Source organism: Bison bison, unplaced genomic scaffold, assembly GCF_000754665.1.
Source record: "Bison bison bison isolate TAMUID 2011002044 unplaced genomic scaffold, Bison_UMD1.0 scf7180017864304, whole genome shotgun sequence".
In the NCBI taxonomy this organism is placed as follows: domain Eukaryota; kingdom Metazoa; phylum Chordata; class Mammalia; order Artiodactyla; family Bovidae; genus Bison; species Bison bison.
The window spans coordinates 11,012,673-11,026,215 of record NW_011494876.1 but is presented as its reverse complement, the minus strand read 5'-3'; the positions used below and the strand labels follow the sequence as shown (position 1 = coordinate 11,026,215).

At 42.1% G+C, this 13,543-nt stretch overlaps 1 protein-coding gene across 1 annotated transcript in view; it reads left to right on the top strand.

The window, feature by feature from the left end:
* Positions 1-13,543, top strand: part of LOC104997263 — a 135,600-nt gene that overhangs the window by 37,780 nt on the left and 84,277 nt on the right. The window contains exon 2 of the mRNA XM_010851932.1: positions 7,741-7,811. Coding sequence (XP_010850234.1) covers positions 7,741-7,811 — 71 coding nt within the window. The remainder of the gene's footprint in view (positions 1-7,740; positions 7,812-13,543) is intronic.

Sequence of the window (13,543 nt, the reverse complement as noted above, 5' to 3'; positions counted from 1 at the left end):
GTTCCTCTTCACTTTCTGCCATAAGGGTGATGTCATCTGCATATCTGAGGTTATTGATATTTCTCCCAGCAATCTTGATTCCAGCTTGTGTTTCTTCCAGCCCAGCGTTTCTCATGATGTACTCTGCATATAAGTTAAACAAGCAGGGTGACAATATATAGCCTTGACGAACTCCTTTTCCTATTTGGAACCAGTTTGTTGTTCCATGTCCAGTTCTAACTGTTGCTTCCTGACCTACATACAAATTTCTCAAGAGGCAGATCAGGTGGTCTGGTAGTCCCATCTCTTTCAGAATTTTCCACAGTTTATTATGATCCACACAGTCAAAGGCTTTGGCATAGTCAATAAAGCAGAAATAGATGTTTTTCTGGAACTCTCTTGCTTTTTCCATGATCCAGCGGATGTTGGCAATTTGATCTTTGGTTCCTCTGCCTTTTCTAAAACCAGCTTGAACATCAGGAACTTCATGGTTCACATATTGCTGAAGCCTGGCTTGGAGAATTTTGAGCATTACTTTACTAGCATGTGAGATGAGTGCAATTGTGTGGTAGTTTGAGCATTCTTTGGCATTGCCTTTCTTTGGGATTGGAATGAAAACTGACCTTTTCCAGTCCTGTGGCCACTGCTGAGTTTTCCACATTTGCTGGCATATTGAGTGCAGCACTTTCACAGCATCATCTTTCAGGACCTGGAACAGCTCAACTGGAATTCCATCACCTCCACTAGCTTTGTTGATAGTGATGCTTTCTAAGGCCCACTTGACTTCACATTCCAGAATGTCTGGCTCTAGGTCAGTGATCACACCATTGTGATTATCTGGGTCGTGAAGATCTTTTTTGTACAGTTCTTCTGTGTATTCCTGCCATCTCTTCTTAATATCTTCTGCTTCTGTTAGGTCCATACCATTTCTGTCCTTTATCGAGCTCATCTTTGCATGAAATGTTCCCTTGGTATCTCTGATTTTCTTGAGGAGATCCCTAGTCTTTCCCATTCTGTTGTTATCCTCTATTTCTTTGCATTGATCTCTGAAGAAGGCTTTCTTATCTCTTCTTGCTATTCTTTGGAACTCTGCAGTCAGATGTTTATATCTTTCCTTTTCTCCTTTGCTTTTTGCTTCTCTTCTTTTCACAGCTATTTGTAAGGCCTCCCCAGACAGCCATTTTGCTTTTTTGCATTTCTTTTCTATGGGAATGGTCTTGATCCCTGTCTCCTATACAGTGTCACGAACCTCATTACATAGTTCATCAGGCACTCTATCTATCAGATTTAGGCCCTTAAATCTATTTTATATATGGTAGTGCATATATGTTAATCCTAGACCCTTAAGTTATCTCTTGTGTGTGCTCAGATGCTCAGTCATGTCCAACTTTTTTGTGACCTCCTGGCCTGTAGCCTGCCAGGCTTCTCTGTCCATGGGATTGTCCCTGGCAAAAATAGTGGAGTGAGTTGCCATTTCCTCCTGCAGGGGATCTTCCCAATCCAGGGATCAAACTTGAATCTCTCGCATTGGCAGGCAGATTCTTTATCACTGAGCCACCTGGAAAGTCCAAGTTTGTCCCTTGTCCCCTGCTTTTTCCCTTAATTTTTTCCCCCTTAATTTCCCATAATTTTTTTTAATGTCTGTGAGTCTATTTCTGTTTTGTATATACGTTCTTTTGTATCATTTTTTAAAATTTCAGATATAAAGGGTATCACATATTTGTCTCTCTCTGTCTGACTTACTTCACTTTAGTAACCTCTAGATCCATCCATGTTGCTGCCAGTGACATGATTTCATTGTTTTCATGGCTGAGTAATATTCCACTGTGTATATGTACCACATTTTCTTTATCCATTCATCTGTCAGTGGACAGTTAGGCTGTTCCCTGTCTTGGCTGTTGTGAATAGCACCACCATGAACATAGGGGTGCGTGTATCTTTGATTTACGGCTTTCTGCAGCTATATACCCAGGAGTGGGGTTGCTGCATCATACAGAAGCTCTATTTTTAGTTTTTTAAGAACCTCCATTCTGTTCTCCATACTGCCTGCACCAGTTTACCTTCCCACCAGCCGTGTAGGGGCATTCCTTTTTCTCCACGCTCTCTGTAGCATTTAGCATTTGTAGACTCTTTGATGTTGGCCATTCTGATCGGAGTGGGGTGGTACCTCACTGGAGTTTTGATTCACATTTCTCTAATAATTAGTGGTATTGAGCATCTTTTCATGTACCATTTGGCCTTCTAGTTTTTACCTAAGGCATGTGATAATACCGATGATGAAATTTATCAGTTAGAAATTAATTCAGCAATATAAATAATACATACATTGGGTAACAATGGCACATCTTAACTTTAAAAATGACACATACATACATACATATATATTCCCCAGGCAGCAAAAACCATTAAACACTTCAGCCCTTGAGTCTCTTGGCTCCAGCATCAGATTCCAGGAAAGATAATTTATTATCTTAGGCCACCTGCCCACTCCCTTCTCTCCTGAGGAAAGGTCACCTAACTGACATTCACAGCATGACTCCATGTGGTAAGGGAAGAAGGCTCCCCAAGGGAAAATCAGGTGCTATGAGTAAGAAAAGGACCATGGAGGCAACGTAAAAGCAGCCAACATCCACCATAAGGCAGACACTGAATATCTCTCGCGTCCCCACTATGTGCTGTTCACCTGCTAAATACACGCTTGACATAGATCACCCAGTTAATACTGATAGATAGACTGTGATTGTTTCCATTGTACCACTGAGGATACTACGGTTCACAAAGATCACATGGCTTACTTGTGTAACAGGTGAGTGGGAGGGTTGGGATTAACCCCAGTCCGTTTCACTCTAAATCCCCCAGTCTTCCCAATTACTTACAACCCACCAAAACCTCCCAGCACTACCCTGCTATTGATGTTACTTGTACATCTTTCAGATCGGAGCAAGGATAATGGACACAGCCAAGTCACACACCATCACCCCCACCTCCTGTGCCTGATTAAAGGTTACCCATTGAAGGTGGGGATAACACAATTCAGTACCACAAGGGGTTACACACGGCCCCATTCAGAGATGCATATTGGAAAGGCACAAAGAAATAGACTCAGAAATAATAGCAGAGTTCATCTCCCTTCCGTTATCAGAAAGAAAAGGAAGATCAAGCTGTGTGCCTGCCAGTGTCCACAGAAACCCTAAACACATTTCTCTGTGCTTCTCCTTCTGAGTCTGGCCTGGGTGTATTTCATGAAAAGACAACCTGTCTGTTTCTAATCCACTTATGTTTAATTTATTAAAACGTTTTGGGTCAGAGTTATTTGAGTCCCAAAAAGCATTGTGGGTCTATTTTACAAGACTTTAAAAAGTCTATTTCCTTTGAACAAAGAAGTTCTATTTTGCCTCAAGTGGTTTGACCAAAACCTCAAAAAAAAGTAAAATTGCTTCTAAATTCAGGACTAAAATGCTTAAGTCTATTCTAAACTCCATAAACACTCTATTCTCAGGCACCTTAAATACCCTCGGGCTATCTGATGACAATGGGGGTCATCTGGTCCCCTCAAACGTTGACCAGCAAATCAAAAGAAGAGAGATCATGATCCAAAAGGTGGGGGGTGGGTGGCATTTAAAGCTTGACAACAGAGGAACTGGCCACTTTAGCTGTGTAGTCCCCACCAATCTGTTTCCCCTCTCTGGGTCTTGGTGTTCCCTTCTTTTAAATAGAAAGGGTATTTATGTTCTCAGTCTTCGGGGCGTCCTAGGATCAAGAGAGGATAGATATAAAGGCTTGAGCACATATAAAGGATAACCTTCATTATCATCATTGCTACTAACTCTACAGTAAGTACAAGTAGTCAAAGTGGCATGATCAGCAACTTAATGAGAACTAAGAAGATGAATTTTCACAGCTCATAGCAAAGATCAGCCACGCCAACAAGATTTCCTCAAAGATCTTAGCAAAACCCAGCTCTCAGAGGCAGTTATTGTGCCCGTCACTCTGGCAATTGGTTAACAGGAGAGCGTGTGTTTGTGTTCAAGAGTCTGAAATAGTCACAGCGTAAATTGTGAACAAATTATCCAAATCAATGTGACTCCCGAGCCGCTAGCCCAGTAATAAATATCCGTGTTAGGCCTGGCTTACACAAAACCTTTCCTTGAATCCGATCATGATGTAACTTTTACTGCAGGCTCAAAAAGAGGTTAATGATAGAGCAAATGTGAAGGGAAAGAAGCTTATTTGGGTCAAACAGTAACTTGCTCAACTTTCAGACCTCAGCAGAAAATATGACGGTTAATTTCATGTCTTTGCAGGGAGTAATGCACAGGACTGTAATGGTTTCAAAATTAACTAGCAAATGAAGAATTAAGCCTTCCAAATACTCAGAAACAATTTGCTCATTTTATTAAAAATATATAGCAACATATATTATTCTTTGACTCGAGTGACATATTTTCCTGTCGGGAGAACCAAATTGGAGGAATTACATTTGTTTCCCAATGTATTCTATGGGACAATGCCAAAATACAAGCTTACGGGCAGGAAACTTCATATCCACAGTAGATTTTCCACATGTCACTGCTGGTCGGAAGCAGCTCCCCAGAGAGACAGCGTCTGCTCCCGGGGATGACTGAGGGCAGCAGTCGTGCTGAGGGGGACCTTTATTAGGAAGGTTCTCCCTCATTAGCTTTTCTGAACTTTCTTTCTTCTCAACCAACCTGGAACAAAGTTCAGTTGGTATGGGCAGAGCAGTCAATGATATTTTATTTTAAAGAGTTGGAATGTGAATAAGCAAAGGCAAACCAGGAACCCCTTTCCCCATAATCTCAGAGAGCCGAGATAAAATGCGCCCCCTCCCACCCAGGGTTCTAACCCAGGGTCCACAAACTTTTCTCAGAAAGTTGGATAATTACAGATTTATGGACCATGATGCAAATAAGGGATATTCTATAGTTACCTCACAATAATTTTCAATGTGACTATATTTTTAAAAAATAATTTTATTCATTTATTTTTGGCTGCTCCGGTGTGCTCGGGCTTTTCTCTAGTTGCAAGGAGCAGGGACGACTCTTTACTTGTGGTGTGCGGGCTTCTTACTGCGGTGGCTTCTCTTGTTGGGAGAGACACGCACACAGGCTTCATTAATCGTGGCTCCCGGGCTCTCGGGCACAGGCTCAGTAGTTGTGGCACACGGGCTTAGTTGCTCCACTGCATATGGGATCTTCCTGGATCAGGGATCAAACCCGTGTCTCCTGCATTGGCTGACAGATTACCACTGAGCTACCAGGGAAGCCCCAATGTGACTATTTAAAATATAAAAACCATTCTTAGTTTGCAGGCCATCCAGAAATAGGCAACAGGTCAGATCTGGCCCACTGACTGTAGTTTGAAAGTCAGTAGGCAAGTTTTGAAATCTAGACTTGTGAGGCAACTTAATGTGAGAAGATCATGTTTTGGAATATTGCAACATTCCCTTTCTTTCTGTTCAAGTAAGGCCACCCTGAGTTCATTGCCTCAGGACAAGATAAGGGAACAGAGAAAGCAATAAGAATTTCTTCCTGGCTTTTGAAATCCGAAAACCTTTTTTTTTTTTTTTTTCAGTTCTTCCCAAGGGCTTCCCAGGTGGCACTAGTGGGAAAGAACTCGCCTGCCAATGCAGGAGACACAAGAGAAGCGAGAAACATGGGTAGATCTCTGAGTCGGGAAGATCCCCTGGAGGAGGGCATGGCAACCCACTCCAGTATTCTTGCCTGGAGGATCCCATGGACAGAGGAGCCTGCTGGACTACAGTCCATGGGGTTGCAAAGAATAGGCCACGACTGAAGCGACTTAGCACGCAGTGTGAGGAGATGTGCGAGGAGGGAACTTCTGGATAATAGTAGATGTGGGAGAAGAAGAGGGATGAGTCTGGTTGGTGAGAGGAAAGGTCTCAGGAGGTGAATGGCAAGCCTGAACATGGGCACACGGATACCAGCCTATCCATGCACTGACAGAAGGGGGACCCGAGGCCAGTTTCTCCATCCTCCCCACCACCATACTATGCTGAGTACCAGTGGAGGGAGAAGAGACTTCAGGGTCCCCAGGCTGATGCACAAGATCTGAGATGATAGACAAGGCAAATCGAGCCTGAGACAGCCTCACAGAATACCCTCAGACCCACAGACAGAAATATTCCACATCCTTGGATGATAACAAGGAACCAGGGCCAGTAGCCGAAGGAGAGTTAAATGTGATGGAACATGGCGGATGGCAGTCTTGAATAACTTAGCAGCAGCCCTGAGGTCCAGGCCAATGATCAGACAAGATGAGGAATGTGGACTCAGGCACCAGCGTGCTCGCAGAAGGCTGATGACTGAAGACCAGACCATGGGGAAGCACCAATAGATGCCACGACAGAGCACAGGGACCAAGGGAGGACCATACAGGCACTCATGCCTCGGTCCTCTGCTGCCTCCCAGAATGTGGCATAGCTCCAAAGTGGGAATCAGACGTTATGTTGCTGCCACGGTGCAGAAATGATTTCATCCAGAAGCTGAGCATGGCTGATGGTTGTTTATAGCTATGTATCTTACATACCAGAGTTTGAAGGATGAGATTCCTAGGCCACTTAAAGTGGCTTGTATTAAAAAAAAGAAAAAGAAAGCTATCATCTGATATGAGATCCAGCTGTGGTACAAACTAACCATGTGTCTTTGATAAACTGTGACCCCACTGGGTCCTGGCTTTCTGATGGGTTAGGAAGGAATAGTCCAGATGGCAAAGAAGTTTCTTCTCTGTGGGCCACATTGGCTACATCAGTAGCTGTTAACTAGTGCCCTGAGTTAAGAGGGTTCTGAGGTTGCATCTAGGTTCTTTTACTGATGGTTTCCATGGGTACAGAGGTAATGGGGAAAGGATCATGGCAGACATGACTCACCTTTCCTACTCCTGCGCAGCTACATGATCTCTGAGGTCTCTTTTAATTCAGAAAGTGAGTTTTCCCAAAGGCCTAACACCCAGGAGTTGGTCCAGAAACTTTTCTTGGGAAAATGTTTTACCAAGAGTCTAGCTGGCCTTGGCAAAAACTGGGCTCAGAGAGATGAAGGAGGCAGCCTTCATGGGACAGAGACCGAGCAGACGCTCACACTCACGAGTCCACACCCCAGACCTGCGGTGAAGCGAGCTGAGCTCTGAACCCAGAGTCGGTCCCTTTGTAGCAGTGAGAGTGTCAAGAAGATCAGATAAGACAGTGAACGGGGAATGAGCTCCAAAACAGCAAGCACTCAGTAACTGCGAACAAAATGGCAGCCTCCCGGAGAGTCCTTTCTGAATGTGAAATTTCTAATTCTTAGAACAATGTTTTTGGCTTTCAAAGTACAGAAAGTTCACAGTAAAATACATATATTTTAAAGTAGGTTTTCAACCTTCACATCAGAATTGCCTTAAGGTTTTCTAGAAAGCAGATGGCCAGACTCTGCTTAGACCTAATGAGTCAGACACTCAGGGACTTAGGTCTAGAAGACATTTGTTACCACAGTTCTGATCCCAACTAGCATTCAAGACTGTCAGTTGAGCAGCCACTTATAACTTCTCCCTGCAGCCCAAACCACAAGGTTCATCCTCTTCACCTCTTCTGGGAGGGCTTCCCTGACCACCCTGTTTAACACAGGAGCCCTACCTGACCCAGCCCTCCTTATCTCCTTTTGATTTTTTTCCATAACACTTTCCATTCATAACATCACCCATGTGTTTGATTTGTCTTTTCTTACCCCATCTGACCCTGAACGTCAGTTCTACACAAGCAGGCCTTGCTGCCACGTCCCCAGAGCCTAGACCAGCGCCTGGCACGCCGTGGACACTTGGTAAGTATTAATCGAGTGACCTGGGATGCATCCCCTGCTCTTATTTGATTTCAGAGGACCCCAAGAGGGAAGGTTAAAAAGTTGAGAATGGTTGTCTGTGATGGGTTGTGTCATGACATGATTGGGAAAAAAACCACTAATCTAGAAATGTTAAGTACTGAGTCCCAGTGATTTTTTAAAAAGGGGGTTAAGAGGCTAGATGTTAATTTTAATCATCGTCTTTACATTTTGACTGTGCTGTCTTCATTGCTGTGTGGGCTTTTCTCTAGCTGTGGTGAGCGGGGCTGCTCTTCCTCGTGCCCAGGCTTCTCATTGTGGTGGCTTCTCTTGCTGCAGAGCGCGGGCTCTGAGGCACACAGGCGTCCATAGTTGCAGCTCGTGGGCTCGTAGTTGCAGCTCTTGGGCTTTAGAGTGCAGGCTCAGCAGTTGTGGTACACGGGCTTACTTGCTCCAGGGCACATGGAATCTTCCCAGATCAGGGATCAAACCCGTGTCTCCTGCATTGGCAAGTGGATTCTTTACCACTGAGCCACCAGCCACCAGGGAAGCCCCTTCCACTACCCCTCTGTGATCTTTGATATAAAGGAAGCAGTGATTGCCTCGAACCTTTTCCAGCCTTGACCATTTTCTCAACTAAATGGCTACCCAATAGCATTGGTTTTCAGCTTCTTGGTTGGGCAGGGACAAGACCTGGCCTAAATCCAGGAGCAGAGGAAAGCCCAAGGATCCCACTTGTCCAAGTCACTCGGTGTCCTCAGCATCTTCTGGGTCTCCAACCCAAGCTCTGCTTCCTGCGACACTGGTCTGCCCACTCCCTGGCCAATGCCCTCGACACCCAAGACCATGCCGGGCACCACCCTCTCTGGCCTCCAGAAAATGAGGGTGTGGTTCCAAGCATCTGCAGATGAGGGGGGAGACTGTTATTTAGCAAAAGAGACACATCATTATTTTCTTGAGCCAGGATCATGTTTCATTTAGCTGACTTGGCTCCACATTTAAACAGCATCCCCCAGGCAAATAATACAATTAAGCAAATGGAGAGGAGATTTAGTAACAATAAATTCCACAGAACTGGTCATTCTTTTGTATGCAGTTTTAAAAGGAGGAGAACATTTAGAAGGATCAATCACCCTGAATCTCATGGGCTCAAACATTATATAGAAACTGCTAGTAAAAACTGACTGGGATTTGAAACATACATACACACGCACACACACATGCTTGCACACACACCACAGAAACACACTCACGGGTTAGGCCTAGGCCTACTTTCTTTTTTTTTACAATCCAATAACTAAAAGACAATTATAAAAATAGGCTTAGGATACACATGGAAGAATGCAGGCCAAAATGGAAAATAAACTACAGAAATGAAACCTCTGAGAGCCAGTCAAGGAGACAGAATTGCCTCTAGGAACTGTGTTAGAACAGATAAAAGATTACAACGGGCACCCAGACACCTGAATCATCATGTCAGCTCTACCAGGCACATTCTGTATAATGTTAAGCAAGACAATGACTTGTGAATTTCCCTTTCTCTATATATAAAACAACTTTTTGAACCCCATCACCACCATTTTTACCCTCCCCAAGCATCATCAGTACTGTTATTTATGTAGTTCTTTCATTTAAGTCAACTCTTCTTTATTCGAGTATGTTACACATTGGGGAGGGAAACAAGTATTTATTAAACTGTTTGTCGTGTTTTGCTACAACTTGTACATTTCTCATAATAAATACACTTGCTTAGAAAGGAAATTATTTCACTAATATAAAAGGAAAGCCAGAAATCACTGGTCTTAAAATAGAAGGTAATGACAAAAATAAGTACAATGGACTCCTGCTTTTAGTCATGACAGACTAGTTTGCTTTAGACCAATCTCTTTGCCAAGAACAACTTAAAAATCTGGATAAAATATATAAAATGTAAAAATAAAAACAAAGAACTTCTGTTTGAAGACATTGGGGAGATACTAAGACAGCTAGGCCCTGAAGAACTAAGAGCCAAGAGCCAAGGAAAGAACACTGAAATAAGTCAAGTATTTGAATCACTGTTTTCCTCCAGGCATTGCTGATTTGTAAACTTCATAGGACCCAGAGGCTCAGAAGTCTACAGCCAGTCTCATGATAAAAATTGATGTTCAGGGTCCACCAAAGAGAAGGCCCTGGTAAACACTTCAGACTTCCAACTGGAACCATGAAAGGGCTACACATTAGAAGTGAGAGGGAAGCAGAAATAGTTCAATGCTCATAAAGACTAAAATCCAGTGTTGAGCCCATTCAAACCCAGATTAAAAAAAAAAAAAAAATGATCTACCAGTATTTGAAAAGCGTGCCAGAAGCAAAAGAAAATTTGGTTCCCTCTGGAAGAAAACAACATAATCCAGCATTTCTAGTTGGCTCTAAGTTTGTCATAGTTTGTTTTATGTCCAGCGCTTACCAAAATTTACCAGGTATTCTAAGAGACACAAGCAAATTCCTAAAAACAAAGAAAAAAATCTTATATGTGACTTATCATATATAGATTTCAAAATATCTACAGTTGATAACTTCAAGAAAGAAGACGACAAGATGGAGAATTTCAAGAGAACTAGAATCTTTGAAAAATGCAAGTCTGGAATTGGAATATCTAATAACCCAAAATAAGAATCAACAGATGAGGTTTATTGACAGATTAGATATTGCAGAAAAGAGAATCTATAAGTTGGAATATATGACAGCAGAAAATATTCAGACTGAGAATGGAAAGCAAAAAAAGAAAAGTATAGTTAATATACAAAAGATATGGGACTTGGTAAAAATTTCTAACATGTATGTATTTAGAGATTCTGAAGGAGAAACAAGAGAATATTGAACTGAAGTGATATTCAAATGGATAACAGTTGAAAATTTCCCCATGTTTCCCAAAGACGTCAAGCTAAATATTTTTAAAACTTTACAATTTCAAACAGAACAAAGGAGACCACATCTAGGCACATCATGGTAAAACTACTTAAAGACAAAGACAAAAAAAAAAAAAAAAATCTTGAAACCAGCCAAAGAAAAGAAACATATTACCTCCAAAAGAAAAACAGTAATGATGGAAGCTGAGTTTTAAACAAAAATAATAGAAGCCAAAGAACAATGAAATGACATCTTCAATGTGCTGAAAGCAAAGAATTGTCAACTAGAACTCTATGCTTATTAAAAACATCCTTCAAAATGTGCATGAAATAAAGACATTTTCAAACAAACTAAACCCTAGAGAATTCATATACAACAGAAATGCATTAAAAGAAATACTGCAGAAAATTCTTCGGGGCAGAAGACAATGAGATCAAATGGAGCTATGGAAATGGAGAAAAGAATGAGACAATAGAAAGTACAAATGTGCGGGTGAAACCTAATACATATTAGCTGCATAAAATAATAATACTAACTTACTGTGCCATGTAAAATACATGTAGAACTAAATTAGGTACGGCAGTGACAAGAATAGGGAGAGTAACAGTCACGACATGGGAACAGCCTAGGTGTCTAACATTACACGTGGCGTATATACATGTACAGAGACTTGACCCTTGAACAACAGGAAGGTTGAGGCACAGACCCCCTCCCCAGCACAGCTGAAAATCTCCCTATATAGCTTTACATTAACCCCTCTATATCCAAGCTTCCACATCTGCAGACTCCACTGACTGGGGATGGGGTAGTACTATAGTCCATATTTGCTGACAAAAGTCCATATACAAGTGGACCTACGCAGTTCCAACTCATGCTGTTCAAGTTGCAACACTTAGAGAAAACATTTTTTCAACTACACGTGGAAGATTTACTTAGATTTACCTTTTTTGGGGCCATAAAGTACATAAAAGCAAATATAAAAGAACTAGAATACTAAGAGCATTTTCGTTTTCTCTTGTTGCTGTAACACATTGCCACAAACTTAATAGCTTAAAACAACACAAATTTATGATCTTGCCGTTCTGTCAGTTAGAAGTCAGAAGTGGTGAAAACAAAATTAAGAAAACAGTTCCATTTATAACATCATCAACAAGAATTAAATACGTAGGAGTAAATTTAAAGAGTAGAGAAGTTGTACACTGAACACTACAAAATGTTTTGAAAAGAAGGATCTAAATAAAGGGAAAGACATCTGTGTCCATGGATTAAAATATTTAATATTAAGACTGTAACATTTTCCAAGTTGATCTACAGATTCAATGCAATCCTTATCAAAATTCTAACCATCTCGTTTGCAGAAATGGATATGCTGATCTTAGAATCAATATGGAAATGCAAGGGACCCCAAGTAGCCAAAACAAGCTTGAAAAGAACACTTACAAGTCAATTAAAAAAAAAGACTGACACCCCAATAGAAAAATGGGCAGAAGTCTTGACCAGATACTTCAAAAAAAGAATATCCAATCCAGATCAGATGAGTCGCTCAGTCGTGTCCGACTCTTTGCGACCCCATGAATCGCAGCACGCCAGGCCTCCCTGTCCATCACCAACTCCCAGAGTTCACTCAGACTCATGTCCATCGAGTCAGTGATGCCATCCAGCCATCTCATCCTCTGGCGTCCCATTCTCCTCTTGCCCCCAATCCCTCCCAGCATCAGAGTCTTTTCCAATGAGTCAACTCTTCTCATGAGGTGGCCAAAGTACTGGAGTTTCAGCTTTAGCATCATTCCTTCCAAAGAAATCCCAGGACTGATCTCCTTTAGGATGGACTGGTTAGATCTCCTTGCAGTCCAAGGGACTCTCAAGAGTCTTCTCCAACACCACAGTTCAAAAGCATCAATTCTTTGGCACTCAGCCTTCTTCACAGTCCAACTCTCACATCCATACATGACCACAGGAAAAACCATAGCCTTGACTAGACGGACCTTTGTTGGCAAGGTAATGTCTCTGCTTTTGAATATGCTATCTAGGTTGGTCATAACTTTCCTTCCAAGGAGTAAGCGTCTTTTAATTTCATGGCTGCAGTCACCATCTGCAGTGATTTTGGAGCCCAGAAAAATAAAGTCTGACACTGTTTCCACTGTTTCCCCATCTATTTCCCATGAAGTGATGGGACCGGATGCCATGATCTTCGTTTTCTTAATGTTGAGCTTGAAGCCAACTTTTTCACTCTCCTCTTTCACTTTCATCAAGAGGCTTTTTAGTTCCTCTTAACTTTCTGCCATAAGGGTGGTGTCATCTGCATATCTGAGGTTATTGATATTTCTCCCGGTGATCTTGATTCCAGCTTGTGTTTCTTCCAGTCCAGCGTTTCTCATGATGTACTCTGCATAGAAGTTAAATAAACAGGGTGACAATATACAGCCTTGATGTACTCCTTTTCCTATTTGGAACCAGTTTGTTGTTCCATGTCCAGTTCTAACTGTTGCTTCCTGACGGGCATACACATTTCTCAAGAGGCAGATCAGGTGGTCTGGTAGTCCCATCTCTTGAAGAATTTTCCACAGTTTATTCTGATCCACACAGTCAAAGGCTTTGGCATAGTCAATAAAGCAGAAATAGATGTTTTTCTGGAACTTTCTTGCTTTTTCCACGATCCAGCGGATGTTGGCAATTTGATGTCTGGTTCCTCTGCCTTTTCTAAAACCAGCTTGAACATCTGGAAGTTCACGGTTCACATATTGCTGAAGCCTGGCTTGGAGAATTTTAAGCATTACCTTACTAGCGTGTGAGATGAGTGCAATTGTGCGGTAGTTTGAGCATTCTTTGGCATTGCCTTTCTTTGGGAT